The sequence below is a fragment of the Somniosus microcephalus genome, unplaced genomic scaffold (genome assembly GCF_052327205.1).
Source record: "Somniosus microcephalus isolate GS21.2 unplaced genomic scaffold, FLI_Smic_1.0 unresolved_chr1, whole genome shotgun sequence".
Classification (NCBI taxonomy): Eukaryota; Metazoa; Chordata; class Chondrichthyes; order Squaliformes; family Somniosidae; genus Somniosus; species Somniosus microcephalus.
The window spans coordinates 5319307-5345240 of record NW_028225179.1 but is presented as its reverse complement, the minus strand read 5'-3'; the positions used below and the strand labels follow the sequence as shown (position 1 = coordinate 5345240).

General features: G+C 45.7%; 1 protein-coding gene and 1 pseudogene across 2 annotated transcripts in view; one reads left to right on the top strand and one right to left on the bottom strand.

Moving 5' to 3' along the window:
* Positions 1–25934, top strand: part of LOC147093338 (uncharacterized) — a 174202-nt pseudogene that overhangs the window by 68096 nt on the left and 80172 nt on the right.
* LOC147093339 (uncharacterized) overlaps positions 8894–25934 on the bottom strand; it is a 70795-nt gene continuing 53754 nt past the window's right edge. The window contains exon 2 of one of the 2 annotated variants that reach the window (XR_015074688.1): positions 8894–9412. Coding sequence is in view for 1 of the 2 variants with exons in the window: in XM_085974280.1 (XP_085830406.1) it covers positions 10795–11719 (925 nt within the window). In the remaining variant the exon portion in view is untranslated. Of the gene's footprint in view, positions 9413–9453; positions 11720–25934 lie in introns of those variants that run through there. The other variant, XM_085974280.1, reaches the window with a different exon arrangement.

The window sequence follows — 25934 nt, the reverse complement described above, 5'->3', positions numbered from 1 at the left end:
TTATTTTTCAGCATCCCGTTGTATCTTTCCACTAGTCCAGCCGACTGTGGATGATAACTGCAATGAAGGTGCTGGTTAATCTGTAAGAGTTTGCATAGTTCCTTAATCACTGTCCCTGTAAAATGGGACCCATTGTCACTTGACAGTTTTGCTGGTATCCCAAAGCGAGGTACAATGTCCTTCAATAAACATTTAGCAACAGTGGTGGCGTCATTCTTTCTACAAGGAAAGGCTTCAATCCATCTTGAAAACATATCAACAATAACTAATACATATTTAAAGCTCATACACACAGGCAGTTCAATAAAATCCATTTGCAAGTGTACAAAAGGACGCATGGGGTTTGGATGGGATGCGGGCTGTATCTTCTTTATTTTTCCCGCATTCATGGTCTGGCAGATAATACAATTTTCACAAATTTGTTTTGACAATTTTGAGATTCCTGGTGCATACCAGGTCTTGAGGATATAGTCTGCCATCCCCCCTTTGCCCGCATGGGTGAATTTATGAACACATCGGGCAATTGGTGATAGTAATGATTTGGGTGCCACCATGCGGCCGTCATGATGGACCCATAAGCCATCAGTGTTTTTAAAGCAATGATTAACAACCCATTCCTTTACTTCATCAGAGCTGGCCCTATCTTGATGGTCAGCACATCATCTAAGGACAGGGGCTGCGGTATCTCTGTCTTTTCCCTAACAGGGAAGGCTGAAACTTGTCGTTCAGTGCTTGATATAGCTACTGACTTAGCAGCGCTATCTGCAGCAGCGTTTCCAAGTGCAACCTCGTCCAAATGCCCCGTGTGTGCTTGGCACTTAATAATTGCAATCTGTTTAGGTCTCTGAATAGCTAGTAAAAGATTTTGCACCTCTTGTGCATTCTTAATCTGGGTTCCTGACGAAGTCAGGTAGCCGCGAATCTTCCAAATTTGTCCATAATTGTGAGCCACTCCAAAGGCATACCTGGAGTCGGTATAGATGTTAACAGACTGGTCTGTGGCCAATATACATGCTCTGGTTAAAGCGAACAATTCTGCCTGTTGAACAGAAAAAGAATTAGGGAGCTGAAAAGCTTCTATCGTCTCATGCTGGGCAACTACTGCATATGCTGATTTCGGGCGTCCCTCAGAATCCCTGAGGGCTGAACCGTCAACATAGAAAATCAAATCTGGGTTAGATAGGGGAACATCGGTCAGATCGATGCGAGGTTTCGAAACTAATTGCGTAACTTCTTCACATGAATGTGGGTCTCCTTCTTCCTCTGTCGGCAATAATGTAGCTGGGTTTAGAGTGGTGCATCTTTTGATTATTAATCTTGGATTTGATAATAACTGGACTTCATATTTCGTGGTCCTGGCTGATGTAAGGAGGATCTCTACAGAATGCGGGACAAATAGGGTGGTTTGATGTCCCAAGGTGATAGTTTGTGCCTGTTGGACAGCATAATATGCCGCAGCCAAGGCTGGGAGGCACCCAGGTAATCCTCTTGCCACTGGGTCCAGCCGAGTATGAAAAAAGGCTACCGGACGTTGCCTGTCCCCATGCAACTGTGTCAGGACTGATTGAGCAAAACCAGATTTGTGATGCACAAATAGATTGAAGGGCTTAGCATAATCTGGCAGTCCCAATGCTGGGGTCGAAATCATGGCTTGTTTTAATTTGCCAAAGGCGTCCGTTAACTTAGGTGTCCAGTTTAATTTTTCGGGGAGTGATGGCATACTCATGTCCAATAATGTTCTGGTCATTTCTGAATAATTCAATATCCATTGTCTACAATAGCCGGACATTCCTAGAAAGTGCTTCATTTCTCTCTTAGTCTGGGGCAACGGCATGTTACAAATGGCTTTTATTCTGTCTGGCGTTAACTGTCTCGTATTGTGCTCCAGCTGATGTCCTAGATATTTCACTTTTTCCATAACGAACTGTAGTTTAGTTCTTGAGACTTTGTGCCCTTTTTGTGCCAGGGCTTTAAGAAGAGCCACAGAGTCCATTTCACAGGCTGATTTGGAGGGTGAGGCTAGCAATAAATCGTCTACATATTGGATCAAGGTGGATCCAGCCGGTAGAAGCACATCATCTAGATCCTTCTTCAAACACTGGGAAAAAATCGTAGGGCTTTCTGTATATCCTTGTGGGAGTTGAGTCCAAGTATATTGCTGGCCCTTATAAGTGAAGGCAAAGAGGAATTGTGACTCGGGGTGTATAGGTATGGGAAAGAACGCTGAACATAAATCTATTACCGTATAGTAGGTAGTATTTGCAGGGATACTTGTAAGTATTATGATTGGGTTTGGGACCACTGGATAAGTGGGAAATATGGCATTGTTTACTGCCCTTTAGTCTTCTACCAATCTCCACTTGTCGGTATTTGCCTTCTCTGCAGGAAGGATGGGAGTGTTGCACGGGCTTCTGGTAGGGATTATAATCCCCTGCTTCAGCAAGGACTCGATTACTGGTTGAATTCCCTTCTCTGCCTTGTCTGACAGTGGGTACTGTGATCTTTTAGGTAACGGTGCAGCCGGATTAAGTGTAACCTTATAAGGTTGTGCAGTATACATTTTTCCCACTTTGTTTGGATGCTTTGCCCATAAGTCATCAGGTACTTGTTTCAGAAGCGTTTCAGCTTCTTGACATAGCCACACTCCTTCTTTTGATTTTTCCCTCCTTTTTAAGAGGCCCTCACAAATTATCTTCTGGTTTAATTCGATGGAAAATCCCTCACCACCAAATTTGTTGAGTGAGGCACCACTTCTATACCAAGTATATGTAGATGGTAGAGTGCTCAAGCGCTTTACCATTGGTCCTAGATCCTTAGGATGGTGGGATCTAGCTACTGCGAGAGTACAGTGAGGGTCAGCATTCTTAACCTCGTAGAGTGACCTTGTAGCTGAGGAGAGATCAACTAGGGCAGCAATGCCTTCTGGGCCAATAAAAATCTTTTGAATGGTTAGGTGGCAGTTTAAGTCTAAAAATGGCTGGTAGAACTTTTCCATCCTAGCATCATGTCCCGTTTTATCATAATAGGCTGTGCAGTGTAGCTTCGTATGCCACTTTCCCGATTGTAGTAGATCTTTATAGATCGCTAAGGAGGGTGCAACGCATTCCCATGCATCCACTAAACAGGCAAGTTCAGGGCTCAGACTAGGGTCGGTAATTTCCCAAGCGTAGAAAATGGGATGTTTTATTTCCATTACTGGGCACATACAGGCTCTATCTTCCGGAATTTCTACCGTCACTCCCGAAGAGGAACAAATAATTGTGGCATTCATTTTGCACAATAGATCCCTTCCACATAGATTCATAGAGGCATCCTCTGACAATAGAAAAGAGTGCCCTTCTTCAAATTGCTCTATCTTAACTGGTAATGGAGTTGATTGTTTCAGATTTTGAGAGACACCGGCCACACCTATAATAGGGACTTGTGTCCCGCTAACTGGTACTCCTTCAGAGTATCCCTTTCCCAACATTGAAAAGGTTGCTCCGGTATCCACTAAAAAGGATATCAGCCTTCCTGCAATTTGCATTTTAATTTCAGGTTCGCTTCGACCATTCAAAGAGACAACGGGCATTTGGTGTTCTTGAGCGCTTGGGTCTGCTGTTAGTCAGTAGTTTTGTCTGTATCCCTGACCATTAGCCGAGTATCCTTCTGGCTGGTCGGAAAAAGGGTTATGGACGGTAAAGTTGGGGCCTTTATTCTCGGATGGGGGTCCAGTACTAAAACTTTGAGTTTGACTATTTTTCGCAGGGCATTGAATAGCCCAATGACCAGACTATCCGCAATTATAACAATTGTTGTTTCTAGATCATCCATATCCCCTGCCCGTTCCTCGTCTTCCTCTAAAACCTCCTCTATTCGTTCCTCTATAGCTGCCCTGCCATTGTTGGGCTGCCATAGGGGCTGGGAAGACGTCAGGGTGACTTTTTTCCATTTCTACAAACATGGGGTTAGTTTTCTTGCCTGCTTGTTCTCTATTTCTCTCTTGTAAATCTTTCAAGATAGAAGTGAGTTCTCCCAATTTTTCTCTGCCTCCATCCAAGACAAACTAATTTTAATGGATCTTTGAGCTCCGGTCTCAACCCTTTTACCAGCGTACTGATAAGAGGGCCCTTGGACTCACCCTTGGTCAGGCCAGAATACTGGTCCATCTGTTGTTCCACTCTTTCTATATAATCCTCAACATCCTCATCTTTCTTCTGGGTCGTTTCCATTATCTTAGACCAATTCGTCTTTTTAGGGAATGCAAGGTGCAGATCTGTAAATAGGTCATCTCACATACCGTCTGTGGGTCTAGTGGCTGGACTAAGATTGTTTCCTTCTCGGTGTTCAGAAAACCCCTTAAAATGTTCCTCAAGTGATTTAAACTGGGGTTTCTTCAGCCATCCTTTACATAAAAGTTCCATATCCAGCACACTAGGTTGGTAACAGAGAGTTACAGTTTTTAATTGTTCAATGGCCTTTTCTACATCTACTTCAGCGTTTGGGAGGCCGTCCATAATGGCCCTTAATTCAGTGGCTGACCATGGGCGATGGACAGCGAGGGGGTCTCCATTGGGAGTTGGATTCAGAAAATATTTTAAAGGGCCCTGAATGGCGGCCCCAGTGGCTCCGGTGTCAGCAGTTTCCCTTAAAACAGGGGGAGCTTCTTCCTTCTGCCTTTCCCTATCCTTGCTACGGGTAGAGTCAGCAGGAGTGCTCCCGCTATCCAGCACAGGGGTATATTTCTTCTGAGCATGTGCTCCTTTGGCTGCGTCTCTTTCGGCAGCCCTTCTTTCCTGAGCTTCCGCATAAGCTGGTGGGGGTTCAAGCCTCGGATAGATTGGTCTATACGGGAGGAAATCATCATCGCTATTTTCTTCATCTTCTGCTTCTAGTGGCGCACTCGCGCCTGTCCTTCCTTGGATCATCATCAAGCGATGAAACATAGAAACATAGAGATAGGAACAGGAGTAGGCCATTCGGTCCTTCGAGCCTGCTCTGCCATTCAATGAGATCATGGCTGATCTTCGTCTGAGATCATAGCTGATCTTACCAGTCCAGTACCCCGTCCCCGCCTTTTCTCCGTAACCCTTAATCCCCTTAGCCTTCAGAAATATATCCAATTCTCTCTTGAAAATATTTATTGAATTAGCCTTCACAGCCCTCTGTGGCAGGGAATTCCACAGGCTCACCACTCTTAGAGTGAAGAAATTCTTCCTCATCTCTGTTTTAAATGATTTGCCCACTATTTTTAGACTGTGGCCCCTGGTTCTGTGCTCCCCGGCCATTGGAAACATTCTCTCTGAATTCAGCCTGTCCAGGCCTGCCATAATTTTATATGTTTCGATGAGATCCCCTCTCAATCTTCTAAACTCCAGTGAGTACAAGCCCAAACTATTTAATCTCTCTTCGTAGGTCATTCCCGCCATTCCAGGTATCAGCCTGGTGAATCGCCGTTGCACTCTTTCCATGGCAAGAACATCCTTCCGCAGATGGGGCGACCAAAACTGTACACAATACTCCAGATGCGGTCTCACCAGCACCTTGTACAGCTGTAGTAAAGTATCCCTATTCCTATACTCGAACCCCCTTGATATGAAGGCCAACATACCATTTGCCTTCTTAATCGCCTGTTGCACCTGCATGCTCTCCTTCAGTGACTGGTGCACAAGAACACCCAGGTCCCTCTGCACTTCCCCATCTCCCAATCTATTGCCATTTAGATAATAATCTACCCTCCTGTTTTTACCCCCAAAGTGGATAACCTCGCATTTATCCACAGTATAGTGCATCTGCCACGTATCCGCCCATTCCCCCAACCTGTCCAAATCGCACTGTAGCCTCCTGACATCCTCATCAGAGCCCACCCCTCCTCCTAGTTTAGTGTCGTCAGCGAATTTGGAAATATTGCATCCAATTCCCTGATCCAGATCATTTATATATATTGTGAACAGCTGGGGTCCCAGGACAGATCCTTGCGGCACCCCGCTGGTCACTGCCTGCCACTCCGAAAACGAGCCGTTTATTCCAACTCTCTGTTTTCTATCCGCCAGCCAGTTCTCTATCCACGTTAATACTTTGCCCCCAATCCCATGAGCCTTAATTTTGCATGATAATCTTTTGTGTGGAACCTTATCGAAGGCTTTCTGGAAGTCAAGGTACACCACATCCACTGGCTCTCCCCCATCTATTTTACCAGTTACTTCCTCAAAAAATTCCAGCAGATTAGTCAAACACGATTTACCCTTTGTAAATCCATGTTGACTCTGTCCGATCCTTTCCCCATTTGTCAAGTGCTCCGCTATTTTATCCTTAATAATGGACTCTAGCATTTTGCCCACAACCGATGTAAGGCTTACTGGTCTATAATTCCCTGCTTTCTCTCTACCCCCCTTTTTAAATATTGGGGTAACATTAGCTACCCTCCAATCCACGGGTACTGTTCCCGAGTCAATGGAGTTCTGGAAGATGATCCTTAGAGCATCTGCTATCTCCAGGGCCACCTCCTTAAGTACCCTAGGATGTAGTTTATCAGGCCCCGGGGATTTGTCGGCCTTCAGTCCCCTCAACTTACCCAACACCATATCCCTAGAGATACTAATTTCTGTCAGCTCCTCCCTCTCATTAGTCCCTATGTTTGCCGATATTCCTGGGAGGTTATTTGTGTCCTCCTTTGTGAATACAGAACCAAAGTATGAGTTTAATTGGTCTGCCATTTCCTTATTCTCCATTATATATTCTCCCGAATTGGACTGCAAGGGACCGACTTGGGATTTTACCAGTCTTTTCCTCCTGATATACCGATAAAAGCTTTTGCAGTCTGTCTTTATGTTTGCTGCAAGTTTACTTTCGTATTCTATTTTCCCCTTCCTGATTAATCCCTTTGTCCTCTTTTGCTGTATCCTGTACTGCCCCCAATCTTCCGGTCTGGTGCTTTTTTTTGCCAGTTGATATGCCCTTTTTTTTAATTTTATGCTGTCCCTAATTTCCCTCGTTATCCACGGTTGAGTCACCTTTTTAGGTTTATTTTTATGCCAAACCGGTATAAACATGTTCTGGAATTCTTCCATTCTATCTTTGAATGCTTGCCATTGTCTATCCACTGTCAATCCCCCCAGAAACACCACCCAATCAATCTTACCCAATTCCCGTCTCATACCCTCGTAATTCCCTTTATTTAAGTTCTGGACCTTAGTCTCTGATTCAATTTCCTCACTCTCCATCTCGACTGAGAGCTCGATCATATTATGATCGCTCTGACCCAAGGGGCCTCGTACAAGAAGATTGCTGATAAGTCCCTTCTCATTGCACAATACCCAGTCTAAAATGGCCTGATCTCGAGTCGGCTCCTCGACATATTGGTCCAGATAACCGTCCCGAAAACATTCCAGGAATTCCTCCTCCTCAGAATTTTTACTAATTTGGGTAGTCCAATCAATATGTAAATTAAAGTCACCCATGATGACAGCTGTGCTCTTATCGCACGCTTCTCTAATTTCCCTTTTTATGCCTTCCCTCACCTCCATATTACTATTTGGAGGCCTATATATCACACCCACTAACGTTTTCCTCCCCTTGCTATTTCTCATTTCTACCCATACAGATTCCGTTTCATCCGAGTTAATATCCTTCCTTTCCATTGCATTAATCCCCTCCTTTACCAGCAATGCTACCCCACCTCCCCTACCTTTTTGCCGATCCTTCCTAAATATTGTATATCCCTGGATGTTAAGTTCCCAGCCTTGCCCACCCTGCAGCCACGTTTCCGCAATCCCAATCAAATCATACTTGTTTACCTCTATTTCCACAACTAATTCATCCACCTTGTTCCTAATGCTTCTAGCATTAAGATACAAAGCCTTCAGGCTTGCTTTTTTCACACTCTCATTATGAATTAGTTTGGCCCTTTGTGTTTCTCTCCTTTGCTTATTGCTTCTCACCTTTCTACCATCTATTTCTGACTTCATATGACTTCCCTCTTTTCCACTACCTAGGTTCCCATCCCCCTGCCAAATTAGTTTAAATCCTCCCGAACCGCCCTAGAAAATATTACCCCGAGGACATCGGCTCCCTCACAGTTCAGGTGTAGACCGTCCCCTTGGTACAGGTCACTCCTCCCCAAGAACTGGTTCCAATGCCTCAAGAATTTAAATCCCTCTCCCTTGCACCACTGCTCAAGCCACGTATTTAGCTTATCTATCTTACTCTCTCTAAACTTATTAGCTCGTGGCACTGGTAGCAATCCAGAGATTACTACCTTTGAGGTCCTACTTTTCAGTTTAGCTCCTAACTCCCTAAATTCAGCTTGTAGGACCTCCTCCCTCTTTTTACCTACATCGTTGGTACCTACATGTACCACGACAACTGGCTGATCCCCCTCCCCCTTCAGAATGCTCTGCACCCGCTCCGAGACATCCTTGACCCTTGCACCAGGGAGGCAACATACCATCTTGGAGTCTCGGTCTCGGCCACAGAAACTCCTATCTATCCCCCTTACAATTGAATCCCCTATCACTATAGCCCTATCCCTCTTTTTCCCGCCCTTCTGTGCAGCAGAGCCAGTCATGGTGTCCTGAACCTGGCTGCTGGTGCCTTCCCCTGATAAGTCATCTCCCCCAACAGTACCCAAAACGGTAAACCTGTTTTGGAGGGAGATGGCTATCTCTTGTTTTCGGTGTCGACTTCCCTTTTCCCCTTTTACTTGCTTCTACACTACATTCTCTCCTTTTCTCAGCCTCTCTTTTCCAGTCACTGAATGCGGACCAATTTACTTCCTTCTTTCCTTTTCTCCCTGGATCTCTATCCGTCAAGCATTCCTCAAGGCATGTAATTCTTTCTAGATTAAATGAGCCGTCTGGGGGAAAGGGTCTAGATTAGCTTGCGGTCCATTTAGACCAATTCTGTAAGTGTTCAATAGCTGACTGACCACAATTTTTAAACATAAAGGCTGCCGGCGTGCCTTTTTCGGGTAACTTACTTGCACTGGTGCCCATTTTTAACAACTTAACAAACAATTACAGATTAAACAACCGCAATATTAACCGTGACACTTCTTGATCTGCGTTGTACGCCCCTACAGATCAAGTCATTATTAGTCTTATTAATCAAATCCTTATGCTTTAATGCGAGGGACACGAACCCTCGTGGAAGGTATCTCACCGGAGGAAAAAGATGCAGGGCTAATGCAAGTCCTTGTAAAAATACAACAATCAATTCCTAAACGATACGTTCCACCGCGGGACTTCCTATCCCCGGCTTTTCAGGGATTTTAACCCTGCTGAGGGGCTCTCTCTCTTTCTCCCCTCTTTACCTGCTGCAGTCTTACTTCTATAGCGCTTTCTTATCCTTATCTAGGTACCTTTACTTTTCTCGTTATTCTAAACGGTCCATTCAGGGCTTTAGCTCTTCGGTATTCAGTTCCTCTATTCCGATTCTAAAAGGGGAAACAACAACAAAGACAACTCAACCCTGAAACATGAGTCTTAACTGATTGCAGTACTGCCACTGAGGCAAACAGACTACGAGACCAAACTTTATGCAAGGAGGGACTCCTCTTGGTGACAAATCGTCACTAATTTATGGCCATAGAGTTCGTCCTTGCAAAAGAAAGTCGCACGTTCCTGTCCGTTTACTCACCAGTCAGCAGCAGGCAATCTCGGTGGAACCTCCAAATTTACTGTCAAAATCTCGACTCCGAGTAAGACTCTAGACACCACTTCTATCGTTCAGAATAACATAGTATTTGATTTACTTGTACAAGGGGAGAGCACCTCAGTCAAGGGCTGGGGATACTTCTCCAAATAACACTCGTTTGGACTCTATATTTATACAGTGAAGTAAACAACTCCTGATTGACACATCATTATCATACATCAAACCGTTTCATGCACAAGAACAATGGATAGAACATCTTATCACATTCCTGTACGTACACATAGTTAATCATTGCTACATACACAAAGACATCTGTCACCACAGACTTACTCCTATTCCTCTTACATTGTTCAGTTACGGGCTGCACCTTGGGAGCGGTTTTGGTACCTAGCACATTCAGTTCTGGCCGTGTTCCAACAGTCTTGCATCAACTAAACCAATACTTAAACTTTTAACCCATGTCAACTATCCCATCATACTTTGCAAGACTGACACAGAACTATATGTATGATATTCTATATTTCCACACAAGGGGGGTAGATGGAGTGAGATACGGATTAGTCGCGATCTGATTGAATGGCGGAATAGGCTCGAGGGGCTGAATGGACTCGTCCTGTTCCGAGGTTCCTTCCCCACCCTGTGCAGATTGTGAATCTCCATCACCTGTTGTAGAGGTGAGTAAAGGGGATTTAGTCCCATCTGTGACCAGACCATAACCACAGGCCCATCTGGGTATCACACCTATATGGTCCGTGAGATTATGATTAGATTCACACCCAGACGTTGTGCCTTTACTTGTCAACCTATTCTATGTGATAACATGAACAGTCCACCGGCGCGCTCGAGGCCTTCCATGACCGGTGGGTACCGGAGGGACTGGCGTGCATCATCACCCCCAAAAATAGAATTTTAATTTAATTTAAGTTTCCTTTAAAAAAAATTTTGTTATGTTACAGGTTTTATTGGTTGTGCCCCTTTAAAAAGGGGGCACATGGTTGACTTTTAATAGGCAATTGCCTGTGATAAGGGAAAAAAATAACATGAACAGTCAAATCAAGGGAATCATCACAACAGTTTGAAAGATTAAACAATAGTACAGGAATTTATAAAACATTCTCCATTCCACGTTCATGTCACCCCAGCTGTCTACAGGGCCCTGTGCTACAGAACAGTGTGAACTCGCTGGTGTCTCAGCAGGTCATTGGAGTATTTAAAGCTCTTCCCACAGTCAGAACAGGTAAACACTCTCTCATCAATGTGAACAAGCTGGTGTCTGGTCAGGTCCCCGGAGCATTTAAAGCTCTTCTGACAGACAGAACATTTAAAGGGTCTCTCATCAGTGTGGACAAGCTGGTGTCTCTGCAGGTGATTGGAATTTTTAAAGCTCTTCCCACAGACAGAACATGTAAACGCTCTCTCCTCAGTGTGAACAAGCTGGTGTTGCTTCAGGTCTCCGGTGCATTTAAAGCTCTTTTGACAGACAGAACATTTAAAGGCTCTCTCATCAGTGCGAACAAACTGGTGTGCCAGCAAGGTAGATGTATCAGTGAATCCCTTTCCACACACAGAGCAGGGAAATGGCCTCTCCCCAGTGTGAACTCGCTGGTGTCTGGTCAGAACCCCGGGGCTTTTAAAGCTCTTCCCACAGTCAGAACATTTAAAGGGTCTCTCATCGGTGTGAACAAGCTGGTGTTCCTTCAGATCCCTGGAGCTTTTAAAGCTCTTCCCACAATCAGAACATTGAAATGCTCTCTCATCAGTATGAACAAGCTGGTGTCTCAGCGGGTTGGATGGATCAGTGCATCTCTTTCCACACACGGAGCAGGTGAACGGCCTCTCCCCAGTGTGAACTCGCTGGTGTGTGGTCAGAACCCTAGGGCTTATAAAGCTCTTCCCACAGTCAGAACATTTAAAGGGTCTCTCATCAGTGTGAACAAGCTGGTGTCTGGTCAGAGACCCAGAGCATTTAAAACTCTTCCCACAGTTGGAACACTGAAATGCTCTCTCATCAGTGTGGACTCGCTGGTGTTTCTTCAGGTCTCCGGAGCTTTTAAAGCTCTTCCCACAGTCAGAACATTTAAACGGCCTCTCATCAGTATGAGCAAGCTGGTGTTGCTTCAGGTCCCCAGTGTATTTAAAGCTCTTCCCACAGTCGGAACATTTAAATGGCCTCTCATCAGTGTGAACTTGGTGGTGTGCCTGCAGGTCGAATAACTGTGTGAATCGCTTCCCACACATGGTGCAGGTGAATGGCCTCACCCCAGTGTGAACTCGCTGCTGTGTTTGCAGGGTGGATGACTGAGTGAAATGTTTCCCACACTCACAGCAGGAGAAAGGCCCCTCTCCAGTGTGAACTCGCTCATATTGCAGCAGGTTGGATGACACAGTGAAACCCTTCCCACACACAGAGCAGATGAACAGTCTCCAGTGTGAGACTGCTGGTGTGTTGTCAGATTTGTGGAGCTTTTAAACCTCTTCCCACAGTCAGAACATTGAAACGGTCTCTCATCAGTGAGGACAAGCTGGTGTCGCAGCAGGTGGGATGTGCGAGTGAATTCCTTCCCAAACACAGAGCAGGTGAACGGACTGTGCCCGGGTGACTGTGCGGATGAACTTCTGACGTAGACGGGGAACTGAATCCATTCACACCATCCCCACCTTTTCCCGGTTTCTCCCCGGTGTGATGGTGCATGTGTCTCGCCAGGTCAAGCGATTGGCTGAAACCGAGTCCACACACGGAACACGTGTGCAGTTTGTCTGCACTGCGATCGCTGCTCTCTCCTTCCATGTACAAAGGCCGATGATATTTAGGTCCTGATGAATCGAGCGACTCTGTCTGACCCTGACGTGATGTTTGGTCTGAGCTTCCTGTCTGTAAATGCTCCACTTCTAAAACCTTGTAAAAGGAGTGTAGAAAGGGGTAAGAGGGAGAATGTTGCCTCATGCCCCCCTGAAACTGATTTTCAGGCCCCAGCTGCTGCACAAGTTGGTTAGTCTACCATCAGTAGTAGGGAAAATGCTAAAGAGTCTATTATAAAGGATGTGATAACAGGACACTTAGAAAATATGAATGAGATTAGACAAAGTCAACACAGATTTATGAAAGGGAAATCGTGTTAGAGAAACCTACTGGAGCCTTTTGAGGATGTAACTGGTAGAATAGATAAGGGAGAACTGGTGGATGTGGTGTATTTGGATTTTCAGAAGGCCTTTTATAAAGTCCCACATAAGAGGTTAGTGTGCAAAATTAAGGCAATGGGATTGGGGGTAATATACTGGCATGGATTGAAAATTGGTTGACAGACAGAAACAGAGAGTAGGAATAAATGGGTCTTTTTCAGAGTGGCAGGCGGTGACTAGTGGGGTACCGCAGGGATCAGTGGTTGGGCCCCAGCTATTCACAATATATATCAATGATTTGGATGAGGGAACCAAATGTAATATTTCCAAGTTCACTGATGACACAAAACTAGGTGGGTTTGTGAGTTGTGAGGAGGATGCAAAGAGGCTTCAAGGCGATTAAGACAAGTTGAGTGAGTGGGAAATTCATGGCAGATGCAGTATAATGTGGATAAATATGAAGTTATCCACTTCAGTAGGAAAAACAGAAAGGCAGTGTATTATTTAAATGGTGATAGATTGGGAAATGTTGATGTACAAAGGGACCTGTGTGTCCTTGTACACCAGTCACTGAAAGCAAACATGCAGGTGCAGCAAGCAGTTAGGAAGGCAAATGGTATGTTGACCTTCATTGTAAGAGGATTTGAGTACAGGAGCAAGGATGTCTTACTACAGTTATACAGGGCCTTGGTGAGACCACACCTAGAGTACTGTGTGCAGTTTTGGTCTCCTTACCTAAGAAAGGACATACTTGCCATAGAGGGAGTGCAGCGAAGGTTCACCAGACTGATTCCTGGGATGGCAGGACTGTCACATGAGGAGAGATTGGGGCTACTAGGCTTGTATTCACTAAAGTTTAGAAGAATGAGAGGGGATCTCATTGAAACGTATAAAATTCTGACAGGGCTAGACAGACTGGATGCAGGGAGGATGTTTCCCCTGGCTGGGCGGGGGGGGGGGCAGCTAGAACGAGGGGTCACAGTCTCAGGGTACAGGGTAGGACATTTAGGACTGAGATGAGGAGAAATTTCTTCACTCGGAGGGTGGTGAACCTGTGGAATTCTCTACCACAGAAGGCTGTGGAGGCCAAGTCACTGAATATATTTAAGAAGGAAATGGATAGATTTCTTGACACAAAAGGCATCAAGGGGTATGGGGAGAGAGCAGGAATATGGTATTGAGATAGAGGAACAGCCATGATCATATTGAATGGTGGAGCAGGCTCGAAGGGCCGAATGGCCGACTCCTGCTCCTATTTTTCTATGTTTCTCTGCACTGCAGCCAATGTAAGTATATCCTTCCTTAAATAAGGAGACCAAAACTGTACGCAGTACTCCAGGTGTGGTCTCACCAGCGCTCTGTAAAGTTGCATCAAAACTTCCCCACTTTTATACTCCATAACCCTTACAATAAAGGCAATTCCATTTGCCTTTCTAATTACTTGCTGTACCTGCATGCTAACTTTCAGAAGTTAGCATGCAGAAGCAACAATAAGGAGGCACATTCATAGGACAGAAACATAGAAGATAGGAGCAGGAGTAGGCCATTCGGTCCCTCGAGCCTGCTCCGCCATTCAATGAGATCATGGCTGATCATCCAAATTCAGTACCCTGTCCCTGCCTTCTCCCCATATCCCTTGATCCCTTTAGCCTTAAGAAATATATCTAACTCCTTCTTGAATATATTTAATGAATTGGCCTGCACTGCCTTCTGTGGTAGAGAATTCCACAGGCTCACCACTCTCTGGGTGAAGAAATTCCTCCTCATCTCTGTCCTAAATGACTTACCCCTTATCCTTAGACTGTGACCCCTGTGATGTAACAAAAGAGTCTCACACATCAAGGAACTTTAAAGTAAGCTTTAAGCAACTTATAATTAAACTATATACAAGAGCGGTCTTCACCATGCCTCTAGGTGAAGCCCTTTTACCATACTGAGCAGTTCAGTATTTATACTAGTCCAAACACAGGAAGTGACGTATGCACAGGAAGTGATGAATGCACAGAGTTCACAGTTCACAGGACGTGATGTGCACATTGTAGTGTCCGTGTGTAGATAAAGACACTGAAGACAGGAGTTGGTTCATAGGTATTTACTAAGCAAGTCTTGGGGGGGGGGTTCTAAAGGATATACACAATGCACAGGCTTATATAGCCCAAGTGGCAATTACTGGCATTACGCACACCTGGGGCTCTTAAAGGCACATACACCACAATTGCTCTTAAAGGCACATACACCACAATTCCTCCCCTTCTAGCTAACTAGTACATCATATTTTAAGTAATTATTAATTACATGTTATATGCAAAATAATATACATTGCTGTATTAATTAATTATAAGTTAGTCTCTCAGGAGGCTTCCTGACTCGGTCCGGATAACGCCTCGGGGGTGTAGTAGTTTCTGGTGGTGTAGTAGGTTCTTCTGGCAAGGCTGATTCGGCTTGAAGGCCAGTGTCGGGTTCATCGGGTTCCAGTATCACCGGATCGGAGGTAGATATGGGTATCTCTACTTCATCGTTAGATGTATAGCGTGGTGGTGTAGGTTGTCCCTTTTCGGATGACTTGGTGATTTGGTCAGCATGGCGCCTTATTATGCTTTCTCCGATGTCCACGGTATACATCAATGGTCCTAGTCGTGTGCAGATAGTTCCAGGCTGCCATTTCTCGGTACGGTAGTCCCGGGCCAAAACCGGTTGGCCTATCTGGAAGGCCCTAGTTGGCCTTTCATTCATGCCCTGAAACTGCCGGTTCTCCACGTCCCTTCGGATGTTGGGCTTGACCAAATCCAGCCGGCATCTTAGGTTTCTATTGTAGAACATCATGGCAGGAGTTTGGTTTGTAACCATATGTGTTGCATTCCTATATGCAAATAAGAAGTTATCCACCTTGTGCTGAAGTTTTATGTCTTCATTACCCATGGCCTTTATAGCCTTCTTAAAGGTCTGGACAAACCTTTCAGCCAATCCATTGGTGGCGGGATGGTATGGGGTGGATGTGTAGTGCTTTACCCCATTGTTCTTTAAGAACTTTCTGAATTCTTCGGACACAAATTGCAGTCCATTATCAGAACATATCTGTTCCGGCAGCCCATTCCTGGCAAATATGGTTCTTAATACTGTGATGGTTTTTTCCGTGGTGGTGGAGGACATCTTTAATACCTCCGGCCACTTGGAGTGTGCATCAACTGCGATTAAGAACATTGAGTCCATAAATGGACCAGCAAAGCCGATGTGCACCCTTTGCCAGGGAGATGAGGGCCACTCCCATGGATGTAGAGGGGCCTGTGGCGGAGCATTTTGGACCTTCTGGCATCCTAGGCAGCTCTTGGTCATGTCTTCGATGTCTCCATCGATACCTGGCCACCATACAAACGCCCTAGCTAGGTTCTTCATTTTCACTCCACCCAGATGCCCCTCGTGAAGCTCCTTTAGCACTTTATCCTGGAGTTTGGGTGGAATCACCACTCTGGATCCACACATCAAGGTTCCTCGGCACACTGACAGCTGTTCTCTTCTTTGCGAGAATGCTGGCAACAGTGGTTCGCCATGTGCTGGCCGTCCCTTCATTGTTAAATCGTAGACCCGTGAGAGAGTAGGGTCATTTCTGGTCTCCCTTTCAATGGCAGAATTTGTCACCGGTAGACATTCCACTATGGTAGAGTGGAATATCTCTACTGGGTCTACTGTAGGTGCCTCTTCTATCGTTGGCAACGGCAGGCGCGATAAACCGTCAGCATTCCCATGCTGTTTTGACCCTTTGTATTCAATGTTGTATTGGTGTGCCCCTAGAAAAAGGGACCACCTCTGTAGTCTTTGTGCCGTCATAATGGGGACACCTTTCTTAGGGTTGAATATGGAGATGAGGGGTTGATGGTCAGTCAGCAAGGTAAATTTTTGTCCGTGTAGGTAATGGTTGAATTTCTTCACTCCCCATACCAGGCTGAGTGCTTCCCTGTCTACCTGGGAATAGTTACACTCAGCTGAGTTCAATGAGCGTGACGCAAAAGCTATCGGCCGTTCCGAGCCATCAGGGAATCTATGGGACAATACCGCTCCTATGCCGTAAGGGGATGCATCGCACGCCAGTCTGATTGGTAGTGATGGGTTGTAATGAGCCAAAACTTTCTCGGATGTGATTAAGTCTTTACATTTATGGAAGGCACGTTTACAGTCTTCGTTCCATTTCCAAATCACTCCTGTGTGTAGAAGATCATTAAGAGGGTGTAGAATAGTTGATAAGTTCGGTAAAAATTTATGATAGTAATTTATTAATCCCAGGAATGACCTCAATTGTGAAACATTTTCAGGTGCTGGGGCTTTTATAACTGCTTCAATTTTTTCAGGTGACTTATGCAACCCTTCCTTATTAATTATGTGGCCACAATATGTTACCTGATTTTGGAAAAATTTGCACTTGGGGCGATTTGCTCGTAGGCCCCGTCCTTTCAGCCTAGTGAGCACCTGCTCCAAATTGGCAAGGTGCTCGTTGTCGTTTTCTCCTGTTATAAGGATGTCGTCTAGGTAACACTGAGTCCCCGGAATCCCTTGCAGGACTTGCTCCATAGCTCTTTGCCAGATAGCTGGAGCTGATGCTACTCCAAAAACCAGTCGATTGTACTGGTACAGGCCTTTGTGTGTGTTTATTGTGAGATACTTTTTAGAGGTCTCCTCAACCTCCATCTGTAGATATGCCTGTGCCAAGTCAATTTTTGTGAAACGTTTTCCTCCGGATAGTGAGGCGAAAATATCTTCTATCCTCGGAAGAGGATACTGTAATGTGTGAAGGACCGGGTTTACAATCACCTTAAAGTCCCCACAGATGCGAATTTTTCTCTGTTCCTCAGAGTTATTTTTCAATGCTTTTTTCATGACTGGAACGATGGGTGTTGCCCATTCGCTCCAATCTATTTTGGATAATATGCCTGCCTTTTCCAAATTCTCCAGCTCTGCCTCGACTGCCGGACGTATTGTGTATGGCACCGGTCTTGCCTTAAAAATTTTTGGAATTGCTGCATCTTCCACTTTTATTGAGGCGGTGATGCCTTTCAAGGTTTCTAGTTTCTCTTGAAACACTTCTTTGGCGTTGGCCAAGATGTCTTTTAATCGTTTAGGTATGATGTCATCATTGTTTTTTTCCTTACTGGCCACCGCCAGTGCCTGAATGGAGTGCCAGTCTAAACGTATCTTCCTTATCCATTCACGTCCCAACAACGGTGGACCACCATCTTGTAGAATGTATAAATACAACTTTTGTATTTCTTTGCCGTTGTATACCACAGGCACCTTTATTTTTCCTTTGGGGTATACTTTCTGCCCCGTATATGTTTTTAAGATAATGGATGTGTCTTTTAGAGGTATATGCGAAAATAGCCTCTCGTAATCTCGTCGATTTATTACGGTTAGAGCTGATCCTGTATCTAGCTCCATTTTAACTGGGGACCCTGCTATTATGAGGGTAACCCAAATGGTCTGGTAATCTTCATTGGCAATTACATTATGTAATTTGAGAGAGCTTAGTCTCTTGTTCCCGGAGTCGCTATCGCTCTTCTGGTCTTTGGAGCTACTGTCCGTCATCATTTGTACCTTTCTGTGCTTTTCCTTATTGATTCTTTTCCCGTTAGTGGATTTTTTATTTTCAGATCGGCATACACGTGGAATGTGTCCCATCTTTCCGCATCGCCTGCATGCTTTTTCTTTGAACCAGCAATCCCTCTGGTCATGGTTGGATCTGTCGCAGCGATAACATCTCTCGAAACCCCGTGTCATTTCATGGGTGCCGAAGTCCTGTGGCCTTTGCTGTATCTTTGCCGCTCCTATTGCACTGAAAGCCTTGTCCAGTGTTAAATCTTTTCCAGAAGATACCTTTTTTTGTGTTTCTACACTTAGGGGATCGCAGATGAATTTGTCTTGCAGAGAATCTGCCAGTCCTGCCTCGAATTGGCAGTGTAGGGTATCAACAATCTCCTCAAAATTCTTGTCCATCGGTTCGGCTGGAGTGATTAAGTTGCGTAACAGCTTGTATGTTTCTGCGCCCATTAGATCCAGAAGCACTGAAGCTTTTTTTTCATCTTCTATTCCATTTGCGGTGCAAAACACCTCCACTCTTTCTACATATGTGGTCCAATCCTTTATCTTGTTATCAAAAACATCAATATTGCCAAAGTTAGGCTCTGTTTCGTTATCAAAAGCATCAATATTGCCAGACTTAGGCATTTCAAAAAAGATATGGCGCTTCCCGCGCTTTTTTTTTCTCTCTGTAGCAACGATATGGCGCTTCCTGCGCTTTCCCGCCGCTGCTACCGATAACAATGCTGTTTTACTGTGGTTTCCGTTTATTCACTGTTGGAGACTCGTTCCCGACGGAGGTCTAAGCGCTGACCTGCTTGCCGCGCCGGCCGTCTCCCGAGTGCACCCTCCCAGTCCGTTATTGCTTGCCTCCGATTTTGCTGCCTGTCTCAGCTGTAGAGCCTGCTGCTGGAGCCCCAGCCTGACGCCCAGGAAGGATTAGCGCAGTACCTGCCACCAGCTTGGCCAGCTGGTGAAACCACAGTTTCTATTACTTCCTTGAGTCTTCTGGACGCTGGAGGAATCGATGTCCTTGAGGTGCTGCCGAATTGCAGGTAAGTCCGTTTCCACTTCGTTGCCACTGTAGTGTCCGTGTGTAGTTAAAGACACTGAAGACAGGAGTTGGTTCATAGGTATTTACTAAGCAAGTCTGGGGGGGGGTTCTAAAGGATATACACAATACACAGGCTTATATAGCCCAAGTGGCAATTACCGGCATTACGCACACCTGGGGCTCTTAAAGGCACATACACCACAATTGCTCTTAAAGGCACATACACCACACACATAACTTCCCGGAAGTTATTATTATTATCACATTCTTCCCTCCTGCGAGATTAGAAGGCTGTGGTCTTCCTTTCATTCCGCAGCCGCCGAACGAGGAAGAGTCGCACCCGTTTGGGTTCATGTCGTAGAGGGTCGCTGGTCTGCTTACATGCTGTTGGCCACTGGTCAGAGTCTGTGTGGCCTGGATTACCCTGTGAAGGGTCGGGGAGATCATGGCTTCGTGTACGAGTCCCAATAGGTGCAGAGTCGGTCTGTCTCTGTTCAGAGGGAGGTGCAGAGCTGGTCTGTGGCGGATCAGTACTTTGGTGCGCGGTACTGGGAGGGTCGCAACTTTGAGTACGGGGTTCTACCGGCACCAAGCTAGTTGGTGTCAGATCAGGATCCTGGAGAGGGGTACCCGGTAGGTTCCAAGAGGCTCCTGGTAAAATACCATCACTCGATGTCCCACTAGGTCCTGGTGGGCAGGGAGCCAGATCCCGTAATGATACGGTAGATTCTCGGCCATCGGGATATCGTATGTATGCATAGGTGGGGTTGGCATCGGTTAGTTCGACCTCGTCTACGAGAGGGTCATTTTTAGACGTCCGAACGTATCTTCAGAGTAGTACAGGTCCAGGAGTAGTTAGCCATGATGGGAGGGATGTCCCATAAGATGAGCGACGCTGGAATCCAAAGAACCGCTCATGAGGTGTAGTATTTGTGGCTGTAGAAAGAAGGGACCGTATAGAGTGCAATGCATCCAGAAGCACTGTTTCCCATTGCTGGTTTGGTAGGCCACGAGATCTTAAAGCAAGATGTATGGAATTCCAGATGATACCGTTATACCTCTCTACCTGCCCATTTCCGATGGGATGATATGGCGTCGTTTTGCTTGTAGCAGTTCCCCGTTCTGAGAGGTAGTCCTTGAGTTCCCTTGACATAAAGGATGGACCCCGATCCGAGTGAATGTAAGCCGCCATGCCACAGAGAGAAAATACCTGCTCAAGGCAGCAGATTACTGTGGACGCCAGCATATTGGAGCGGGGAAGGCAAACGGAAAACGTGAATATTCATCAATCATGGTGAGCAAATATGTGTTCCGAGTTGAAGAGGCTACTGGGCCCTTAAAATCGATGCTAAGTCGTTGCATCAGTTGGGTTGCGTGTATGAGCATACCATCTGAGGGGCGGAAGAACTGAGGTTTTAATTCTGCACAAAGCCGGCATTCTGAGCACATTTTCTTTACATCTCCAGTAGAAAAAGGGAGATTCCGTGATCGTACGAAATGTAGCATGCGCGTAACGCCAGGATGACACAATCCATTATGGACATCTGAGAGTAGAGGACGACATAGTGGAGCAGAATGCTCGTGTGAGGGTATCCGGGGCCACATTCTCCTTGCCAGGTCGATAGTGAATGGTGTAACCAAAAGAGGCCAGTTCCATCCTCCAAAGCTGTATTTTATTATTCTTAATTTTGGTTCGTTTTCGATTATCGAGCATGAAGGCGACTGATCGCTGGTCCGTGATTAATGTAAAGTGCTGGCGAGCTAGGAAATGGTTCCACTTCCGTACCACCTCTATGATGGCTGTGGCTTCCTTCTCAACTGGAGGATAATGTAGCTCGGCACCTTGCAAGGTCCTGGACATAAATGCTACAGGACGACCTTCCTGATTTAGAGTAGCCGAGATCGCCACCTCCGAGGCATCACATTCGACTATGAAAGGGAGATTCTCATCGATGGAGTGAAGAGCCGCTTTCTCCAACTGTTTTTTGAGAAGGTTAAAGGCTGCAACAGCTGCTGTTTCCAATGGAAATGATCGAGCATGCAGCAAGGGTTGGATTTTGTCTGAAAAATGAGGAATCCATTTAGCGTAGTATGCAAACAGACCGAGAGCCCGACGTAAAGAAGCCGGATTCTTAGGTGACGGGAGCTCTTGGAGCGGGCGAAGTCTTTCTGGGTCTGGCTTAATGATACCATTGCCTACGCAGTAGCCAAGGATGTTGATGGTCGGTTGCGACTCAACAGATTTAGATTCATTCAAAGTTAAGTTACGGTGATGGAGGGCATCCCGGCATTTTTGGAGGTTGGCGTCGTGTTCCTGTTGATCGTGACCTGCAATAGTAATGTTATCAAGATAGGAAAAAGTGTCCCTTAAGTTTTCCTGCTTAACCAGGCCATCCATTGCCCGTTGGAAGACAGCCACTCCATTAGTAACCCCGAATGGGAGGCGACGAAATTGGTACAGCCGTCCATTAGCCTCAAAGGCCGTGTGCTGCTTATCTGAGACCTTCAAGGGTACCTGATGATAGGCACTTTTTAAATCGTAAGTTGAGAACACTTTGTATTTGGCCAGTTTATTAACCATATCATCAATGCGTGGCAATGGGTAGGCGTCCAAGTCAGTATATTGATTGATGGTTTGCGAATAATCAATGCATAGTCGTTGTTTGTGAGGTTTTAGAGGGTTCTTGACGATGACGATATGAGCCCGCCAGGGCGACGAACATGGTTCGATGATATCCTCTGCTAAAAGTCGAGAGATTTCAGCCTCAATAAAAGATTGGTCTTCCTGACTAAAGCGCCGCAATTTCGTTATTATTGGTTTGCATCGAGGAGGAATACTGGCAAATAATGAGGGTTCATCAAGTGAAGCTGCTGATAATGCACAAAACGGTAATTTAGACAGTATATTAGAAATAGTAAGTCCAGGTTTGGATCCGCCGAACTCAATGGTGAGTTTCTTATGCTGTTTTTGAAAATCCAGCCCTAAGATGAGATCACTACATAAGTCCTTGAGCACCGAAAGTCAGGTGGAGGGATACATGCGACCATTAAGTGTCATATCAATAATACAAAAGCCGGAGATTCTGGTATTAAGTGATGACTGAGCCATCGCAATTGCCTGGTCCGATGGGAAGATATGTAGTTTCAATTTCGCAACAATCTGTTCTCTAATGAAACTATCAGTACTTCCTGAGTCAATCAAGGCATCTAAGGTATGCCCATTAATTGAAACTTTTGTAGCTGCATGAAACAGGTTCTGTGGGCAAGCAGCTGTAATTGGCGTGGTTGCACAGAGAGTGGCTGAAACTCTAGGTGTGCTTCTTCGGGAGAGAGCTCGAGAGGAAGCTTGATAGGTCCTAGCCGGAGCATCTTGATAGGCCCTAATTGGGGCAGTTCGGTAGGCCTTAGCTGGATAGGCCCTCATAGAGGCTCTTAATTGGCAAACTTTTGCAAAGTGTCCCTTTTTATCGCAATGACTGCAGATCGCATTGCGAGCAGGGCAGAATTTCCTAGGGTGAAAAGAATCTCCACAAAAGAAGCATTCCTTCCTAGATTGCCAAGAGGCTGCTAAAGTGGGGTCATACTCCTCTTCTTCATCAGAAGTATCATCAGGATTAGATTCCTCCATGATAGGGTTCACCTGAGGCCACTTGAATCGTCTGGTTGCAGTTACAGCAGCAGATCGAGATCTGGGCAGCTGATAGAGGTCTGCATTTTTCTTTGCCAAATCCAGAGAACAAGCCAGGTCAAAAGCCTTTTGTAGCTCAAGTGTTTTACTTTCTAGTAGACGCTGGCGTATAAATGGAGAGGCAATCCCGCAGATGAAAGCATCACGAATCATTTCTTTGCGGTACAGCTCAGCCGAGGCTGCCTGAAAGTTACAATCTACGCTGAGCCTGCGAAGTTCTTGAAGGAATTTGTTAATCGATTCCCCTGGCCCTTGTCGGGCTGTGGCCAGTAGATGTCTAGCATAGACCTCATTTGCAGTCTTGGCATATAGTTTTTTAAGTGCCCGGATCACCTCATCGTAATTATCCCATTCATCAACATATTCAAACACTGTTGGGGTCACATAGTTGATAAGTATCCTTAGTTTAGTAGAAGCATTCGCTTTACATTCATCAAGAAAATTCTCAAAAGTACGGTACCAATGCTTCCAAACCCTGCCAGCTGCTGGTGCGTTTGGTCCAAGTCCAGACGAGTAGGTTTAAGGATGTTTTCCATGATGGGTGGTTCCCTGGATCCTTAACTCCGAGTTTGTCCGAAGGTCTAGTATTTGTGAGTGTAAATACTAAGTTGCTTAAATTGATGTAACAAAAGAGTCTCACACATCAAGGAACTTTAAAGTAAGCTTTAAGCAACTTATAATAAACTATATACAAGAGCGGTCTTCACCATGCCTCTAGGTGAAGCCCTTTTACCACACTGAGCAGTTCAGTATTTATACTAGTCCAAACACAGGAAGTGACGTATGCACAGGAAGTGATGTATGCACAGAGTTCACAGTTCACAGTTCACAGGAAGTGATGTGCACATAACTTCCCAGAAGTTATTATTATTTTCACACCCTGGTTCTGGACTCCCCGACCATCGGGAACATCCTTCCTACATCTAGTCTGTCTAGTCCTGTTAGAATTTTATAAGTTTCAATGAGATCCCCTCTCATTCTTCTAAACTCCAGTGAGTATAAGCCCAATTGACCCAATCTCTCCTCATACGTCATTCCTGCCATCCTAGATATCAGTCTGGTGAATCTTCGCTACACTCCCTCCATGGCAAGAACATCCTTCCTCAGATAAGCCGACCAAAACTGCACACAATACTCAAGGTGCGGTCTCACCAAGGCCCTGTACAACTGCAGCAAGACATCCTTGTTCCTGTACTCGAACCCTCTCGCTATGAAGGCCAACTTACCATTTGCCTTCTTAACCGCCTGCTGCACCTGCATGCTTACCTTCAGCGAGTGGTGCACAAGGACACCCAGGTCTCGTTGCACTTCCCCTTCTCCCAATCTATTGCCATTTAGATAATAATCTGCCTTCCTGTTTTTGCCTCCAAAGTGGATAACCTCACATTTATCCACATTATACTGCATCTGCCATGCTTCTGCCCAATCACCCAACCTGTCAAAATCATACTGGAGTTTCTCGGCATCCTCCTCACAGCACACATGCCCACCCAGCTTTGTGTCGTCTGCAAACTTGGAGATATTACATCTAGTTCCCTCGTCTAGATCATTTATATATATTGTGAATAGCTGGAGTCCCAGGACTGATCCTTGCGGTACCCCACTAGCCACTGCCTGCCACTCGGAAAAAGACCCGTTTATTCCAACTCTTTGCTTCCTGTCTGCCAACCAGTTCTCTATCCAAGTCAGTACCTTGCCACCAATCCTATATGCTTTAACTTTGCATGCATGTGGTGGTGCATTTTGGACCTTCTGGCATCCTGAGCAGCTCTTTGTCAGGTCCTCGATTTGCTGATCGATCCCCGGCCACCACACATAAGCCCTAGCAAGGTTTTTCATTTTCACCCCTCCCAGATGACCTTCGTGAAGCTCATTGAGCACTCTCTCCCTTAACTTGGGTGGAATTACCACTCAGGATCGACACATCAAGGTCCCCTGGCATACTGACAGCTGTTCTCTTCTGGATGAGAATGCTGGCAACAGTGAGTCACCACGTGCTGGCCATCCCTTCACCGTCAAATCATATACCCGAGACAGTGTCGGGTCATTTTGGGTCTCCTTCTCTATACCAGCGTTAGTTACTGTCAAGCATTCAATTATAGTCGAATGAAATATTTCGACAGGATCCACTGCTGGTGCTTCCTCCACAGTAGGCAGTGGCAGGCGTGATAGCCCATCAGCGTTTCCATGCTGTTTCGTGCCCTTATACTCGATTTCATATTGGTGCGCCCCTCGAAAAAGGGACCATCTTTGTAGCCGTTGCGCAGTCATCACCGGAACGCCCTTCTTTGGATTAAAGATGGAGACAAGTGGTTGGTGGTCAGTCAGCAAGGTGAACTTCTGCCCGTGCAGATAGTGATTGAACTTTTTCACTCCCCACACTAGGCTGAGGGCCTCCCTGTCAATCTGGGCGTAGTTACGCTCGGCTGAGGTTAGTGACCGAGACGCAAAGGCTACTGGCCTCTCCGAGCCATCCGGGAGTTTGTGCGACAGCACCGCTCCAATGCCATAGGGTGATGCATCACACGCCAACCGAATTGGTAGTGCTGGGTTGAAATGAGCCAACACCTCTTTTGATGTGATCAATGCTTTGCTCTTCTGGAAAGCTCATTCACATTCGTCACTCCACTTCCATGGTACCCCCGTTTGCAGTAGGGTGTTCAGTGGATGTAGTACGGTAGACAAATTCGGCAAGAACTTACGGTAGTAGTTCACCAGCCCGAGGAACGACCTCAGTTGTGACACATTTTCCGGTGCTGGAGCCTTAACTACTGCCTCAATCTTTTCAGGGGACTTATGTAACCCCTCTTTATCAATAACGTGGCCACAATACGAGATCTGCTTCTGGAAAAACTCGCAATTGTGGCGGTTAGC